At 40.7% G+C, this 19,171-nt stretch overlaps 1 protein-coding gene across 1 annotated transcript; it reads left to right on the top strand.

Moving 5' to 3' along the window:
- The first annotated feature begins 2,597 nt into the window (after positions 1–2,597).
- On the top strand, positions 2,598–18,895 carry CWC15 (CWC15 spliceosome-associated protein). The gene is made up of 6 exons (XM_010281861.1): positions 2,598–2,736; positions 4,826–4,938; positions 5,831–5,919; positions 6,758–6,868; positions 17,411–17,529; positions 18,249–18,895. Exons 1-6 carry the CDS (start codon positions 2,606–2,608, stop codon positions 18,376–18,378), a joined length of 693 nt encoding a protein of 230 aa, XP_010280163.1. The 5' UTR covers positions 2,598–2,605; the 3' UTR covers positions 18,379–18,895.
- Positions 18,896–19,171: the final 276 nt, after the last annotated feature.

Genomic DNA, 19,171 nt, shown 5'->3' with positions numbered 1-19,171 from the left:
TGCCCACCACACCAGCGAGAGCCCTGCAGTCTGCAGGCCATCGAGGGGAGGCCTTGCCTCCTTGGGACCAGCACACAGCCATGGCCTAGTAGCACCTCACGGTAAGGCCCTCCTGCAGGACAACCCCGGGCCCGCAGTGCGGGCGCCCCAAGCTCCCTGTTCCGAGCTGGGCTCGCCCGACCCCAGCCTGAGGAGGAGAAGGCGGGTAGGGGGAGACCGCCATTGCTACTCAAACAGCAGCACCCCTGCCACAGCTCCCACCTCCACCTCGGCAGCAATCATGACGACCACGCTCGTCTCTCTCACGTGACATGTCTGCCAACCCCTCCCCCCATGGTAGGCCCACCTTCAGCGGCGACTTCCGTCACGTGCGTCTATGGTTCCCGCGTGGTGCCTTGTGGGAGCTTGGCGGAATTATGGTGGTGGCGTAGGGCCTGGTTGCGCAGGGTGGGAGGAGGTTAAGGCGTAAGTACCCGGGGAGGTGGCGGGCGGGCCTGGCCGAGGACGGGTGGTCCCTGAGAGCGAGAAAGGCGGCTCTGAGGCGCGGAGGGTCCGTGTGGGGACGGGCTGCGGCCGGGTCGGGGGTCGGGGCACGAAGGGGGCTCCTGTCCCGCTCCTGCTGCGGGTCCAGGTTTCCGCGGGGCGATTGCTGGGGTGGGCTGTGGCCGAGCTCGGGGTCTCCCGTGAAGGTGGTCAGGAGGGGTCCGGCGGCGATGTGCAGCGCTGTGTGGCCGGGGCCGCTCAGCTCCAGCCTAAGCCCCGTTGCTTTCTTTCAGCTGGGAAGTGAGGTGGTAAACCCTCCTGGGCCGCCCTGTCTTCCTGTGGCACCAAAGAGGCTTCCCCAAAGCTGTATTTCTGAAACTTAAGAGGTCGGTGTGCTGGTCGTCCGAGTGGTTTTGGATTGAATTTGTGTCCTTTAAGGCCAAGCCAAGTGCAAACCGACTTTAGAAAGAAGGGATAGTTTTCAGATTTAATGCTTTGTGAAACTATGCAGTCGTGTTGTATCTGGTTCTTCACCTGAACTTGTAGATATCCCCCCACTACATATAATTAATACAGATAAGTTCTGAAAGCAAGTGGCTTTCTTGCATTATGGGTCTGGCAGAGTCTGCTGAGATAGAATTCCAGCTGAGCAAGATAAAAACAAAAATACACAGCATTACTGAAAAGCGTCAGCAGTCCTTGGTTGATAAGCCAAGGCTAGTTACTTTCATTTCTTTTTAAGTATTTTTGTGTCTGTTGATTTTGTTTAATGAGTAGTAGTTCAGTGGCAGTAACTGTGTTCTGCCTGGTAGGATGTTACTTTAAGCAACCAATCTATTTTATGATTTTAATACTGAAGTTGTGTTTTGTCATCTCATTAAAAGTGAAACAATAACAAATAATGCAAGCAGAGAACAAACAGGTAACGTTCACTTGTGGTATCACAAGTGAAGCATGTGGAACAATACAATATTTTTTGCTCTGTTTTTTGATGTGCTTTAAAATGTTTTCTTGTCGTCCTTTAACATCCAGCCTCCTGGTTGGTAGGACTGGTGCCTTTGACTGGTTCCTGTATGTCTCTCTGCAGATGTGTCTTGTACCTCTTTAATCTGTGGTTAATGGATGTGCATGTCTTGGTGAAACAGGAAGGAGCGTAGTTTCAGGTAATAGGTTTAAGATGGTGCTGGTTGATCGTGCAGGGTTTTTTCTGGCACTGGTTGACAATCTTAAACTCTTGCATAGTGGTTTAGGATTGCAGGCTCTCCAGCAGCGCTGAGCACAGTGTGTGCTGACAGCCTGTCTGTGTGACTGAGGCTAAGCAGCGTCTGTTTCACTCCCTTGCTGCAGAGGAATTGATTGTAGCAATTTTGGGCACCAACTAGTTCATTTTTGGGACATGCTGGTGGTATGTAGTTAATTGCACTTTACGTAAGAGTAAAGCTATCAGCCTTGTACTACCAGAGAAGTGTTAACCTGAGTCCTTCAGAAAATTTTACTGACCAGCTGGAGCCACACAGGTCGGTCCCAAAGGGCCGTGCTGCAGTATTAATGACAGTGCTGTGCCTATATTGGAGGACTGAACCGGGCTGGGCATGAGGGCTGGAGCATTCAGATTGCACAATCATCACCACTATTGAATTATCAATGCCATCCTAGGCACGCTACAGCCTGTGTCAGCCAGTGTTCCTGGTGATGGCACCTAGATGCAGTTTGGGCAATAACGGAGGGGTTGTTCCCAGTAGGCAGTCATTTCTGGCTGTCATTTTTCAGGAGGCGAAAGAGTTTAGTTACAAGACTGTACCACTTGCCTTAAAGATAGGAAACCAGCTCCTGGCCAGTTTTATGTACTTTATAAACGTAGCTTCACATTTGTGTTAGACGCTGTTTATCATCTTTCAAACATGTTGGAATAGACTTTCTTTTTAAAATCTGAGTAGATTCTGTCGAGTCTGTCAATAAAAAGCTCCTTCAATTTTGAGGATCAGGTGGCAAGTGATAGCTGGTATTGTGTAGTGGAACTTGACATTGCCGCTACAATTCTAGGAACAAAGTAGCTTCTGCTGTCTTCCACTGTAAGTTGTAGTAACAACTGATTTTTGTTCTTGATTCTGTAGTAGTTAAAATGACGACAGCAGCGAGGCCAACATTTGAACCTGCAAGGGGAGGACGAGGAAAAGGTGAAGGAGACTTAAGTCAGCTGTCCAAACAGTATTCCAGCAGAGACCTTCCTTCTCATACTAAAATCAAATACAGGTTAGTATTGGTTTTTTTGGTCTTATGGCAAAACAGGCTGGGAATGGTATTTTTTTGTTATGAGCAGTACTCTGAAATTTTTCACAATGGATGTTCATGTGCTTGACACCGAGCAGACACCAGAGACTGTGTGATGGTCCTGAATGAGTGGGCTGAAAGTGTAAGTCTCAAAAGCAGACTTAGGAGATCAAATGCGTTGCAAGTAATTGGAGAGGTTTAATTTTAGTGGTATTTATTACTGCTTATGGAAGTGAATCATTAGAAGGAGGTGAGCTTGGGAGACAAAGCATTTCAGGCAGTGGAGTGGAAGGAAAGTTGTTGGGAACAGCAGGAGCCGACGAGCCACGGAGGGTGCTGTCACTACTTGCAGAGGAGGATGGGATAAGAGGAGTGAAGTTGAGTGTGTCTCAGAAGCAGGAAAACCATATCATATATTTGGCAAAGGACCACTGGGGAGGGGCACTAAGAGGAGGCAGGGAAATCATGGAATAGCACTTGGGCAGTAGTACATGTTGGAAGAGCTGATGTTAAACACTGCAGGTGGTTCATACAGGTCCTGGGGGAGGAAATTGGTTTAATCAGTGTGAGAGAGAATGGGATCTTATGAATATTTTCCTCTGTTAAATGCATAATAAATCTTCGTTATCCTGTTAAGAGATGAAATGAAATCTGGAGTCAGTGTGATAGAGATACCTAGAATTTAAATTAAATGTGTCAGCCTAAATTTTTTACTTTTTTTCATCTAGCTGATGTTACTCTTGTCAGTGAAATTACTGTTCAGGTTTTACAGTTGCACTTTTTTGTGCAAATGCTTACCATTTCACCTCTTCCCTCCTGCCCCTTTGGCTTTGAAGAATACCTGTGGATAAGAGAATTGGAGTGTTTTGAGGAATACCAAAAAAAAGTGCTATCAAATGCATTTTGTTATTATGGGGGAAATTGCTGGTGGTTTGTTTCTTTAAACAGAAGTGTGGTTTGGAACACCATCTGTTGCTTTGAAAGAAGTGTGTGGGGACAAACATGTACAGAAATATACAATGTATATTTTAACAAATCTGTATGCCTGAGAGAGAGAGATGGAGTGGGCATTAAGTGTCTTCTGCTCTTTCTCCCAAATACCTAATATTAAGTGATCTTTGTGAAATTGCCAGGACTGCATCATTGCAGGAAGAGTTCAGTGTTTCATGTTCGCTTAAATCACACAGGGTTTGGCGGGATTTTGCAGCTTTATTGGGGATTCCAAGTTCAGGTTTTTAATTACAAAAGCAAATTAAATATGTCATCTTAAAGACAGGCTGTGCACACAATGTATTTATAAAGGCTCAAGTCTGGGTTTCTTCCAGGCACTCTTATTTCCAGCACTGGGTTCACAAAAAGGTGAAAGGAATTGCTGCTTGTTTTTATTCATTAGTTCCTTTCAAGATCTCCACAGAAAATTCAGCGCTGTCTAGGTGGAGCTTAGTGTGACTCAAATATAAATAGTCTGTTGTTTTGGGCCAGTGAGTGTTATAAAAAAGAGGGAATGACATGTAATCGCAATATGTTTCACTAAACGCTAGCGTTTTGCCTATTCTCCCAACTTTTTTTATGGTCATGGGAGATTATCTCGTGTGTCTCTTGGAGGGGAAAAGATTTATGAAAAGTATGTTCTAGTCTTGGTCTCATCCATAAGCCTTAGAGACTGTGTGTGCAGCAGCAACTTAGAGTGATAAAATGGCAAGGAAGGTTGACCATAACGCTGGTAGATACCTGCTAGGACACTGGGCTTGCACTGCAGGAGAACAGGAGATTTAGATATAGCTGGAAGGGGTAGATACAGTCATCCTGTTTTTGCAGGAATTTATGCAGGGTCTTTTAACTCATTTGAGAGTCACTGGAAGGAGCATGTGTGTGTGACATTAAGTGTCTGTGTGTGTGTAATTCATACGGGGGGGCTGATGAAGAGAGAATAAAGAAACATATGTCTACGTGGTCCCCAGTATTATTCTTTATATTTACCTGTTCAGGATTTATTGACCACCTCCAAAAAATTGCTCCCAGCTGCAGCCTGTCAACTTGAGCTTCCCCCCCCTCCCCCATGTTGTTTTAGACAGACCACTCAGGATGCTCCTGAAGAGGTGCGTAACCGTGATTTCAGAAGGGAGCTGGAGGAGAGAGAACGGGTTGCTGCAAGAGAAAAGAATAGAGACAGACCAACCAGAGGTAAAAACAAGGAAACAAAATATCTTAACACCTTTGTTTGGCATTGCTCTTGTACAAAACTCAGTGTTGTAAGAAGTTTGCAGGTTGCAGACAGAATGTTATGAGAGTTAAATTTAGGGTATTGGTCTGATAGGTCGGATCTGTTGATCTGCAAGGGAATGTCTGCTGGCTTTCATGCTGGCTTCAGGCTAGCAAAAATCTAGGCCAGCCAGTAGAATAGCATAAGCCATCAAGCAGGCCAGCTGATACAGTATGATTGTAATGAATTGGTGACAAGTATATGCAGCTGATAAAGGGCTTTTTTTGTACTTGGACAAGCGAGACAGGAAGGGGAATGGCTTATCTTCTGGTGTTAAAGCACCAGTGTAACGATAAATCCGTTTTTAAAGTATGCAGTTCTGTTCAGTTATAGTGTAAGTGACAATTAAAAAGAAAATCAAAGGGTTTTTTGGTACTCATTTTTAATATTAAGCTTGACAGAGTTTAGGTACTTTAGGTTAAGGTGTGAAGGTGTTGTGAGGCTTTCAAATTCACAGATGAGAGCAGATGTGGTTTGGACCAAAATAGACAGAAGTAATGCTTTGGGGTGGTCCTCAGTGGGAACTCTCCAACTGGATATATAGAATAAGGATATTTCACCACAGCTTTTTCTTCTGCTGTTCCTTCCTCATAAAACAATGACTTAAAAAAACTCTTGGAGGCCAAATTGTAAGTTTGGGGATGTTACTGTTTCCCTTGAGGGTAGACTGAGAAGTAAGGAAAAAAGTAAGCATAAACTTGTATCTCTTACTCTAATGCAAGACAAATTGTTTGTAAAGATTTTTCCTTTCTGACATTAGAGGCTGTTAAATGAGGTGACTTAGTCACTTTTTTTTTTAATCTTATGCTGTAGAACACACAACATCATCTTCTGTGTCTAAGAAGCCTCGGCTAGACCAGATTCCTGCAGCAAATCTTGATGCAGATGATCCGCTTACTGATGTATGTATCTTTCTCTGTCTTCTTTCCTTTCATTGTCCTGACTTCAGGATTTGCTGTTAATAGAATATGTACTTTAGGTCTGTGAAAGATTTAAGACAGGTTCCAACATATCTTCCCTTTACAGTTACTCTACTGTGGTGGAAGTCCAGAGTGATTCAGAGGATTCTGATCCATGCTGTAATGGTGTTCTTGGAAAGCACACAAAAACTAGGGAACTGAAAATACCACTTAAAGTATGGGGAATAGGTGACTTTTTAGACTCGGTCAACTACTGGGTTAGTTAGAATTCTCCTAAGGTAGAACTGTTGAGATACCACTGTCTGCATGAGCAGTGGATTCTTGCTCTTGGCTCCTTTCATGCTGATGTCTAGGAGTTAGGTCTAAGGCTTGACAATAAGCTGAGGGTTTTTTTAATCCTGTTATATTTGGTCCCAACAATAGGAGTATTTGGTCACGCTATTATGATGACTTACATTACAATGATTAGAAAGTGATTGAGGACAGTCGTTCTCTAGAATCTGTCAGCTACCTGGCATTTGAATTATAAAAAATTAATTGCAGTCATTCAAAAATCACCAACATATTTTTGTCTTGTCTTGACTGTACAAGAGCAAATAAACTATTTGTATTGTATTTTCTGCTGCAAGCACCCAAGTACTTCAGAAATCAACCAGCAGCAAATTGCAGCCTTAGCTGGGCAGACCAGGACTGTTTTGAGGGGCTTTTTTTTTTTTTTCCCCTCCCATGAGAGATGTGTCTGTCCAATAACTTTCAGAACTAAAAGCTGGTTTTGTTCAATGACATGAATGAGCTGCTTGTTTCCATTTGTTGCTATTAGGAAGATGATGAAGATGAGGACTTGGAAGACAGTGATGATGATGACACTGCAGCTCTTCTGGCTGAACTGGAAAAAATCAAGAAAGAACGAGCTGAGGAACAGGCTCGAAAGGTAAAATCTCATCCATTAAAGAGCATCTGTGTTTTTGCAAACTGATCTTTATTAAAACTGGTGTGCCTTAAGTACTTAGGGTGAGCGAGAACTGGGAAACAAAGTAAGTGCCCTTCAGCTCTTCTCAAGTAGGGTCTGATGGATTTGTTCTTCTATCTAATAGTTTTGTCAAGTATTTTTTTCTTTAGTAGACACACTGAACATCTTACTTACTAAATTGTTTTTATTCACTTTTCCAACACTTTGTAGAGGCATGGAGTCAAGATAATCTTGCTTTTCATGTGCAAGTCCTTTTATGAAGACAAATATCATACCAAGCCGTATAGTGGCATTAGTGAGCTACCTGTTATCCAGTGCAATTTCATTTGTTACCTAGCTCTTATGAAACAGAAAATATGATTTTTTTTTTTAATTTATGAAATAAAAATGTGTGCTTTTTGATGCTTTTGCTTATGACTGCAAGTTTTATACAATGGTTACTCTCTCACAGCATTGGTGCTGTGTTGCCTTGGCAAGGAGCAACAGCTGTAGCTGTAAGATCAGAACTATTTTCATGTGATAATACACAGGCGAGTTTATTTGAAAATGTCTCCACAAAAATGAGTTAATAATACGACAGTTAGTCTTTTCAGAACATGGAAAGTCAACTCACATGTAGCCTTCATAGCTCCCTATAATCTCTCTCTTTCCAGATAGAAATATCATGTTCTACCCTTGAAAAGGGAGAGAAGTCCCTGTAGTTAGAGATTCTTTTCCTACGAGCGGGATCAAATCCCATGCTGTTGCCTCCCACACCTCCTTGGTGTAAGAGGTTGTTGGGATGGAGTGCATTAGCAAAACCCCTGATTGATGAATGGATTTCTAGGGACTATCTCTGGGAATAATCTATATTGTCAAACTGATCATGGTTTAGAATGAACTTTACTGGCTGTAACATTGCATTGCAACAGAGTTTAGAGTCCAGGTATTTCATCTGCACTACTGAAATGCTCTGCCTCAGGTGCTGGATATGTGCAGTATTCCCTCTTCTGTTTTTAGTAAGCTCTTTCTTTTTTTAAGTAACACTTCAGTCATCTTAGTACTTTTGAAAAATGTTGCATACTTCAGTTTGAGTAGTTTTGTATGTTGTTATATGTAGATTCTTTGTTAGTGTTAAAAAAACAAACAAACCAAACCCAACTTTTTCATTTTTCTATAAGGTAATCTTAAGTTGTTTTCAGAACATGCTAAATAAACACATTAAATGCTGATTGGGATCTTTGCTGCTGTGACAACTTAATGTTTTGGTGCCTTTGTGCTACTCATAAGCTTATCATAGCTGAACACACACAATTGCAGTTTAGCATTTTTCACAAATGCTCTTCAAAATAGTCAGCTGGCAGTGAACAGGGCATAGCATCTAGCAGACACTAGGAATAGCCAGGAGAGAATAACGTTTTAAACGCTGTAGGCAGCAATGTAGTGCTTGACAATATAGAAATTTACCTTTAGAATCAACAAAGCCTGTAAAACCAGCAAGCACTTCAGTTTTGGAGTTGAGTGCCTTGGATAACTGTAGCATGCTGCTTCAGTGCAGAAATTTCGCTGCAGAAAACTGTTGATACTTGATTCTCCATCTGGCCTGTGAGTGGTCTTTTACATTAAAGTGTTTTAAAGTGTCTCTCATCTCTTTATCTAGGCATTTGAAGCACATCACATAGCAATGCAGTTGTGTTCTGCAATAATAACATGTTGAAAATTACTTTAAAACACTGTGAACAATTCTTCCATGTATTCCTGCATGAAATGTACCAAACTACAAATTAAGGATAGCAATGCGTAGGAAAGACTTCTACTTCAGCTGTTCGTGCACAGTGCTTCAAATGAAAGTTTAGATCTCTTGATTTTTCACTTTGCCTGATGGTTGAAATGATACATCTAGATTAAACAGCATAATTTGTCGCATTTCAGTGTAGCAAACTTACATTAGGAAAATAATGGTAGTAAATTGCGGCACAGAGAACCAAGTGCATGCTGCTTTGGTCTTGTGTAGAAAGCAGGAATGTTATCAGATCTCCGAAGTTCTTATTTTGTCACTAGAGGGTGCTAAAAGCTATGAAGTATTTAGTATAGCACTAGTTTTACTTTGCTGTCTCTTAACTGGTACTTTTTAGCTTCATGGATGTTCTCCTTCCTCTAGAAGCAGGGTTTATAATGTCCAATGCGACGTGCATACTGAATACATGCATGCTTATCTGAAATGAATACATTTGTTTCTTTCTAAAAACTAGTATTAGTTATTTATTTGCAATAGTGCACGCTACTGCACACTCACGGTCTACTCTGTTCATCCTTTCATTGGCTGGTGGCCGATGGGCTCTCTTAAAAATTGGTATCTTCCGTAAATAGTAGGTGCTCTGCGGGTACTTGGAATTTTATTATCTTACTCTATTTATTTTATCTTACTCTTATTTATCTTACTCTATTTATCTAGAGAAGAAACTAAGACTATGTTGATGGGAAAAAGTGAAAACCAAGGTGAGGCGCAGCCTTGGAAAGAGCCTTTGGAAGTAAGGGTCTCCTTAGAAAAGAAGAGTATATTGGCTTTAGGGGTGCAGTCTGTTTACATTATGCCTTGTAGTCCGTGACTTTGAAATAAGGCATTACTGGCAAAGCATTTTATGGCCGTTTTATATAAGTTCCTTTTCCCATCAGATATGTGGGATTGCATATTATTATGTATTGCAAACTGTAATTGAAACCTAATTTTGTAAGTAACCTTGTATTAGCCATCCAGCTGACTTCAGGGTAACATCTCATGTAGTCTTAATTGCGTAGTCGCTATTAGTCCTAATCCACATACAGGGATGGTTTATCTGCTGAAACACTGCTGTCCATAGCAGGCAGCGTGGGTAAACCAGTGTCAAGGTAAAGGGAAACTGCAGAGTGAATGCCTGTTCACTCTTCTGCCCACCATTCTCAGATCTCTTTGTTGTTATACAGGCAGATTTAACGTGTCTCTGCATCTTCTTGGAATATGCCAGGGTCTTAACAAGATGAAGTGGGTAAAATACAGTAACATAGCCCAGATTTGTGCCACGTGTAATTTTTTTTTTACTGATATTTTAGTTATTTTCATTTCTTAAAGTGCTAGGCCAGTTATTTCTGAGACTTCTTTTAAAGTAAAGCGTATTGTTGTTAACTGTTTTCACTTGTCACTTTGGTGTCCGGTATTTAAGTTGCCATGAAGGGAGCACTGCTGCTTTTAAAATGCACCTCTGGTGAGACAGCAGTTAAAAACAAAAGATGAGAGTCTGTTTTTTTTCAGATCATCATGCTCTCTGTTAACTTCCCTTATGTGGTAATACCACTTTCCATAGAAATCCTTTAAATCTAATTTTGACAAATATTAGTATTAAGAGGTTCTGACATCCCTCACATTGGTATTTCCCTTTAATCTGTGAACCAAATAGTTTGTCAACCAAATTAGCAATTGCTGTCAAAGCTTGTTAGCTTCTCAAAATGCTTCAATTCCCTTGAATTCTGTAGAAACATTAAATAAATACTACGAATGTTTTTAAAAACTGATTGACCATGAGGGGAGTCCTGACTTTTCTCACACCCTCTACAATTTTAATCTCTCGGGTTGTTTCTAGTAGACACTAAGCTGACCAGGATATTTTAGTTTTGAAAGCCGTTTCTGTGGAATGATTCTGAGCCTGTTTAAAACTGTACAAATGCTAGGTTTGCTGTCTATGTGAACTATCCACGGGTAGGTTTCATGGAAACTTGTTTCATATTCCAAACACAGCATTACGATGCTCTTGATTTTCAATTTTCAAGCACTTCCTTAAAAGGTAAATGGAAATAATTAAGAACAAACCTCAAACCAGTGAGCAACTGAATGTATGCGTGCAGTTCCAGCAAAGCCATTTTAACATCCAGTCATTTTATGCTTTTCTGAGAACAGAGTTAAAGTTTTTCGTTTGCTTTCTTAAGTTTTATTTCACCAAGTGTTTCTCTCTAACTGAATATATTACTTTACCAATAGTCAGAATAGATCTTAGCTCTGTCCTGTGTTTTAGCCATGTCACAGACTTTTGAATAGAACATTAGAAAATTAATCTTGATAGATATTAACTTTTACACTTAAATTTTAAGGGTCTGACTAAAACTAGAATATCAAGTCAGTGATTAAGAAAGAATTTCAATAACGAGGCAAAAGCAGGTGGCAGAGTATCCTTCATTAAATCTTTGAGACGTGCTAGCAATACTTAACTTTGCCAAGAACTAATGATAATGTCCCCTCTCTTGTGGGCAAAGTGACAACAAATCTGCATATAGACACTGCAGTTGTGATTACTCTGTGCTTTTATTTTTTGAAGTTTCAATCAGTTATTTGAATCACTGCATTGCATTGAGTTAGTGATTTGCATAGGATCAAATAACTGGGGTGGATCTCCACATTATTAATTTTTTTGTTCCATTCTGCTAAAGGCAGTGCCATCACAGTTTGACATTCAAAAATCAAGATTTAAATGAGGTTATGTGATTCTGCTCCATGCCCCCACCCCCACCTTACAGCTGCCCAACGTCTTTAAAAACTAAACAGGATAACTTGCTTTAATACAATGGATTCATTTCAGGAATTTCAGCACTTTCTGTAAAAGTAGTCTTGCTCTGTGCGAAGGGTAGGAACTATACTAAAAAAAAAAAGATATAACCATGGTAACAATAATGTTTTTCTTCCCTTTGTGGTCAGAAACAAAATATGCCAAGGGACTGTTAATCTTACAGCAAGATAAGGAATAATTGTTCAGTTAAGGTCAATACAGTTTTGTCCGTTTTTTCTTCTCCCTCAACTGTGATGCCCCATGGTGAGTTCAGTTGTACAGTGGAGGCTTGCTTTGAGATCTAATTCACATAGTAGCATCTCTATCTGCTTCCTTAGGGTATGGGACTCCCTCTGCCACTCCAGTCTTATTCCCCACACCATAATATTCCTGTTCTATTGCTTCTGCTTCTAACACTGGTTACAACGTGGTTGACTATTGATTCATCTCTGCAGATAGCTGGTGCAACACGCTGCCATTGGAAAGCACTGTGCTGAAGTGATGGAATACTCTGTAGCATGTTTTTTTGCTAAAATGGCATAGAAAGAGGGTTGTATACCTCATCTCGCTGAAAGGAAAGGCAAGCAAAGAGGCGTTATTTTAGAAAAAGTGGAGAGAACAGAGAAATATTATTTTCCATCTTCAGCTTTTCTTCTGTTGTGGGTTTGTTGTATCCGTAGTGTTGTAGCTTAATAAGTCTTTGTTCCACCACACAAAAGAACAATGTAGGCTTTGGAGCAACCCGAGCCACTAGTTTTGTGAACAGCTGTGCTTGATCATGCCTCAGAGGTGTGAAGCTCAGACAGCTATGAAGGTTATGTCTGGTCTGTTTGATTTGATACAACCCATGCTCCATCGCCTGGAGCGTCCCTGCTTTCAGTGGAGGAGTGGGCAATGGAGGATTTATGTGGAAAATTCTGAAACATAATTAAAACCTCATTTGGCTCAAGATGAGGGATTCTGCACCTCTGGCCAAAATGTGTAATTTAGCTTAAGTGTAAATGTCAACTTTATACCACTGTGAGTTACACCTAATATTTCTTCCATGTCATGTCTCTAAAATACAAAACTTAGTAATTTGCCTTTTTTTTTTTTTTTTAAATCCTGCATACATTCTTTGGGAGGTTTTAGCGAAGCTAAATAAAAAAAAAAATCTCCAACTCTAATCTACAGAATTAGCCTGCTTCCTAAAACTTGTAGCAAATATGTTGAAGTGTTATCCAACCTAGAACAGCTTTGAATGACCTGAATTTGATACATAAATTACCATGCGTGCTGGGTCATCTTTGTGAAGTGACTAAAACTGATAAAGCCTTACTCAACAGATCTGTTCCCTGTTTGCTTTCAGACTCTAATCTGTTGATCTTTGTCATTAAAGATAAGCTTATGCAGTTTGTTACTACTTCTAGTTTTGCTGCCTTTGCAGCTCTAAAAGACGGCAGAGTTCTCTTTGTGAACAGAGCTGAGAAACAGCGAATGGCTGCACAAGCACCCTGGGGCTCTGCAGCATCCCTGACAGGCAACAGGGAAAATCAAGCTTTGCAAATAAGATTCATGGATGTTTTCTGTAACTGTTGTCACTATAAAAGTGTGTTTGACAGATTCTGTTAGTGTTGTGCTCATAATTGTTTTTAAGAATTTAATAGATAGAAAAGTAAAATGTCATAATTTGAAATTCCCAACATTGTCCCTACCATTTCTTTTGATTATAGTGCAATTTTTGCTACTCTCTAGTCCTCTGGAATTGTAGTTGACTTGAGTCAATGGAGTTTTTTGCTAGCAATTAGCAATTTTAGACAGAATTCAGTTGAGCTTGAAATGCCAAGTTGTTGAAGTGTCATGGTTTAGTCCTACCCAGCAACTAAGCACCAGGCAGCTGCTTGCTTGCCCCTCCTCCTGGGTGGAATGGGGGAAATCGGGGAAAAAAACTCCTGGGTTGAGGTGAAAACAGTTTAATAGGACAGCACAAGAAGAGGAAGCAACGGTGATAACAACAACAATAATAATATTACTGACAAAGGAATATACAAAACCAAGTGATGCACAGTGCAGCAACTGCTTACCACCCAGTGATCCATAGCCTGTCCCCAAGCAGCCAGCTCCAGTTTATATACTGAGCATGACATTATATGGTAGGGAATATCCCTTTGGCCAGGCTGGGTCAGCTGTCCTGGCTGTGCCCCCTCCCAGATTCTTGTCCACCTCTTCTTGCCCACCTGCAGAGCCTGGGGCACTGAAAAGTCCTTGACTGAGTATAAGCACTACAACTACTCGGCAAGAACCAAAACCATCAATATGTTACGAACATTATTCTCATACCAAATCCAAAACACAGCACTATACCAGCTGTGAGAAAACCATCAGGAGAAAAAACAACTCTTCCAGCTGAAACCAGGACACGGGGTCAATGTATAAGTTATGTGTCCCAGCTTCCATGGTGGTGTAGTGGAGATGCAGTCAGCAGAGCCTGGGGCATGGTTGGTTTCCTGTGTGTGTAATTTAGTGTGAGCAGAAGAGCCTTGTTAACTCCTTATTGTATTCTCTAGGTTTCTGCTGAGATGTGAACTCAGATGCCAGAAGCAGGTACCTAGATATAGGTGTCTTAATCTGGAGCTAAATCCTGCTCTTAGTCTTATACTATTGCTTGCAGTGTAACACTTCTTAGAAGTGTTACTTCCCTACTCCTGCTGGCCACACTATTGCTGATACAGGCCAGGATGCTGCTTGCCCCCCGGGCACACTGCTGGCTCATGTTCAGCCAGCTGTCGCCGGGCAGCTCTCCAGCCACTCCTCCCCAGGCCTGCAGTGTTGCCTGGGGTTGTTGTGACCCAAGTGCAGGACCCAGCACTTGGCCTTGTAAAACCTCATACAGTTGACCTCAGCCCATCGATCCAGCCTGTCCAGATCCCTCTGCAGAGCCTTCCTCCCCTCCAGCAGATCAATACTCCCACCCAACTTGGTGTCATCTGCAAACTTACTGAGGGAGCACTTGATCCCCTCATCCAGATCATCAATAAAGATATTGAACAAGACCGACCCCAAACCCGAGCCCTGGGGAACACCGCTTGTGATCGGCCACCAACTGGATTTAACTCCATTCACCACAGCTCTCTAGGCTTGGCCTCCAGCCAGTTCTTTACTCAGCGAAGAGTGCACCTGTCTAAGCCACGAACCACCACTTTCTCCAGGAGAATGATGTGGGAGACAGAATTAATTCTTAATACAGAAAAATTAAATGTTCATCTGTGTGTAACACTAGAGTAGTTACTACCGTATGCATATTTTTTTGTGATTCTTAATATTGACTGTTATCTTCTTGTAGTGATTTGAATGACTGAGTGCTTTCCACTTCTCTTCATGCATGGTATAGAATGCTGGAACAATCAGGTTTTTAGGAGCTGTTGAGATCAAATCTGAAACTGGGGAAGAAAGGGGAGAAGAACTGTAACTCCCCCCCGCCCCCCCCAAGATGCTGACCGATTCCAGTGGACATTTGACCATTGCATAAACACTGTGTGTGGAGTGCATTGTCATTCTGTATTTGTCAGTGGTGTGTGGATGCGTTTTTATGCATCATAAACCACCGTAAGATGTTTATGTGTGCCCCAGTTGAAGTGGTGCATGCTGCACAGGTTTAGTAACTTTGCATCATGGCTGAGGTTACCATCTGAGAAATTTGGGGGCAAGACTGTGCTATGCTCTGCATGCCCCCTTGAGTTCCCCTAGAGATCAGCTCTAAAATGGAGAACTGCTGTGTCTTTACATATATAGGACTTGGAAGAAGTTCTTTCCACAGAAGCATTTGTCAACAGAGGAGTATTAATTTCTTACAAAGCTCTTCTTAGTGCTGCCTTTTCTTGAGTATAGTCCAGTATGAATTTTCAGTTTGTAGCATTCTTATTTGCTTTTAAGATTTGTCCCAGACCTCTTGTTTTTTTAAAGTCTCACTTCTAATGGAGTGTCAGAGATTAAATTTAACGAGGCAGATCCCACCTCATTTTGGACAACCACAGAGAATATGTCCTTTGCTTGCATCCTGTTGTAAAGTTGCTTAATGGGCTTAAACAAAATCTGATCACCTCTCAGGAGGTACCTGAAAATCAGTACTGATTTTTTTTTCGCTTGTACCAGTATCTTAGATTTTGCTTGGTTTCAAATCAGTGCTTTGCATGCATGTGCTGTACAGTAATCTGAGAGCTGCTTGACTTCTGCTGGGGACATGACACAGACTGCAGTAAATCAGATTTCGCCGCTGTTGGCTCCTCCATGTTCCAGGGAAAGAAGATGGTAAATTGGAGGTTGGCGTACTGCGCAGAAGCAGCTGTGTGCATTTCTTGTCTGTAATCCACAGAGGAAAGAAATGTATAAATTGAATTTGTATTTCTAATATGGGGGAAATTGCTGATCCATGTCAAATATTTTTGTTCTCTGTGTTTCCTTATTTACTGGGATGGTAGTAACAACTGAAGTTGGAGTGCAAATGTTGGATTTAGAGCTGTGTTTGAAAATGCAACACTTCGGTTTATTTGTGTTAATAAATTTCAATTGCTACAGTTTGTGTTAAAGCTCCATGGATACAGCAGCAAGGGCAAGTTTTGCCTATGCACGTGTTTTGATAAGGGCATTACAGGGCTGTGCTGTGCTTTTAAGCAGTATGCCCTTTTGGGGAGCTTTTCCACCCCACTGGCAATTAATTGCAGCTGGTTCTAAATTTTATTTCTGAGAAGCAGTGTAATGGTAGGTGTGTTTTTGATAACTATATTTCATGTACCTGATCAGTGCAATTGAAAAACATTGTAAATTGTAGATAGTTTTAGTAATATATCACTTAGTATTGATTAAATGTTTGAAGCTAGAGAACTCTGGCTAGCATCGCTGTTCAGGTTTAGCACTTAAACCTTGTAAACACTATCATCAAGAAAAACATTTCCTCTTTGGGGATCCCATAGCAGCCATCAGCTGTGAATTTTCTGCAGTTTGGAAAAAAAACCAAAACACAACAACCACCTTGTGATCTCTTTGTCTTTAGTTTATATCACTTTTAAAAGCCACTCCTGCAGCGCTAATGAGACTTCAGTGCATTTTTTAAGTAGAATGTCTTCAGACCATACTTCAGCAATACAGGGAGCAGGAGACCTAGTTAGTCATCCAAATTGAAGAATTATATTTTTTTCATTCTGGTACTTTCATCAAAGAGCAGTCCTTGTAATACATTTGAAAGGTTATGGAAAAATAATGTTGATGTAAAATGAATATTACATATTCATTTTGAAGTCTGTGAGCATTTAAGTCACTAAAAATATTAATATAGCTTGGAAGTGTGGGCAGTGAAATATACTTTGTGTTGCCTGTAGTGCAGTGCTTCACTTCGGCTTGAGTTACATGCTTTTGACAGTACAAGGAGAAGAAAAGTTTTCTGCTCCTTAATATTGGAACTCTTAAATAGTCTTAGGACATCCACTGCTAAATTTCTCAATTTTCTTTTTAACTGGTCCCTAAGGAAGCTGTAGTTGTAAAACCCAAGCAGATGGTTGAAGATGACAGAGAAGTTTCAACATGCTATAAGGTTTCTTCCACTTAATGAATATTGTATAATGTATTCTCTTTTCTCTTGAGAAGAAAAAAAAAAATCTTTTAATCTGCATACAGTTTTTAATATAATAAATATGGAAATGGTAAAGCTAGAATCTAAGTGAATATTTGGTGGAACATCAGAGGTAAGTAGAGCAGATAGGAGTGTTGCTAGATTGACAGTATTTTAGCCATGCTAAGCTCTTTAGAGTGTCTCTGCTTCTATCCTTATTCATACGCATGTCAAATGCTCTGAGAAGTCTAAGCTAGGAGTTAAAGCTCTGTCTGTGCGGATGTTTGCAGCTAAACAATGTTTACCACTACCAACTAGATGAGAAAAATGGCCCAGAAAAGTAACGTATCCATTTCTGGTTCTCAGGAACAAGAGCAAAAGGCTGAAGAAGAAAGAATTCGGATGGAGAACATTCTGAGTGGTAACCCACTGCTGAACCTTACTGGGCCAGCACAGCCTCAAGCAAACTTCAAAGTGAAGAGGAGGTAGTGTGCAGTCTGTACAGTGATACCCATCCCCTTGCTCCCTCTCATTACTCAGTCTGAAAAGGTCATCACTGCCGTTGGTTTTTGTTTCCTTCCTCAGATCTTGTCACAAGCGGTGTAAGGTAGAACTGGGATACTGATGCATGTAGTGATTGTCTAGGGCATTTCTCTGAACAAAATCATCCCCCTACTTTGTGTTAAGAAAGAGGTAGAGAGGTTGAGATTTGTGTTTGTCTAACATTGTTCATAATGATACAAAAGGTAACAGGACCAAAGTTTTTCAACAAGTTTGATGGTATGCTCCCCTTTAAAATCATCTGGGTTGGGGTTTTTGTTTCTTTCTTTTTTTTTTTTTTAGTGTAACTAGAATTAATAAATATGAGCCTTTTTCTGAATACAGTTCTTGTTTGCAGATATTCCAAATACTCTTATGTCTATCAAAATTAGGGCCATTAAATTAAAGTAGTCATCATCTTCTGTAAACAACAAAATAACCTGTAATCTACTCATACTCATCTCACTTCTGATTCAGGAGTACGTAGGAGATGGCTTGGATTAAAAAAAAATAGATCTTTTTTTCTTTAAGACTAAAATCAAATCCTAATGACTAGCTGTTCTTAGTACATTTAAATGGGAAGGCCAAACTTCATTTATATATTGTTGTAAATTGCACCTACTTTTTATACAAACTTACTGAAGCTAAAAACGCTTGTTTTCAGATGGGATGATGATGTCGTCTTCAAGAACTGTGCCAAGGGAATAGATGAAACAAAAAAGGACAAAAGATTTGTGAATGATACTCTGCGATCAGAATTTCACAAAAAGTTCATGGAAAAATACATCAAGTAGTACAGTTTTATGTGCGGTGGTGCTGAAGGACTTAGAAGGTTGTGGTTGTTCCCTCCCTCAGAATTCAAGGCTCAATACTTGGTCATGAATTCCCAAATGCTTTTCCAAGATCATCAACAGCTTCATAATTAATAATTGCTATGTATCTGGAGTTTTTATTCCTTCAGTTTGTTTTCTTATCAATTTTAATTAAATCAGTTTGTGTTTCATGAACGTTTTTTGGTACACGTGCATTTGCTTATTACTGGCCTTCTTGTAAATGGTAGAAGAGAGAAGCTGGTTTGCAATAAATGCTTCTAGTTGTTTAAATTGCTTTACAAAACAACCTGTATTTGTAATGATGGTGGTTTCTAGCTTATACAACTCCTATAAATGTCAGTATTATGAAAGATGGGGAACAGCTGAGTATGGCGAGCAGTGTGAACTGAAGAGAGATGTACTTTCTGTAGCAAACTGGACTTTCTTCCATTTAATAGTAGTTAGAAACTTAGTTAATAATCTTTTTTAGTTACTTCTTGCTATCAACCAAGTTGTGATTTGGTGGGGTGGCTCCAAGTTCTTAGCAGCCTGGCTCTTTTGGCTCAGTACTTCTGGGGCTCAGTACTTCTGGGGCGATACCATGTAATGCTTGGGGGAACTTGGAGAGGGAAATGCTCTGTAGAACCGTGGGGTTTTTTGCCTCCTTATAGAAACCACTGCAGTGCTCAGTCCCTCAGCCACGTGGCCACAAGGCTCAGTCTGTCTGTGTGGTTCAGAAGTAAACAGTGCTGTCAGAAAGTTGCGGGTGACTGGG

Source organism: Phaethon lepturus, unplaced genomic scaffold (genome assembly GCF_000687285.1).
Source record: "Phaethon lepturus isolate BGI_N335 unplaced genomic scaffold, ASM68728v1 scaffold10092, whole genome shotgun sequence".
Lineage (NCBI taxonomy): Eukaryota > Metazoa > Chordata > Aves > Phaethontiformes > Phaethontidae > Phaethon > Phaethon lepturus.
Note: the sequence above shows the minus strand (reverse complement) of the source record. Positions and strands in the feature narration are given on the sequence as shown.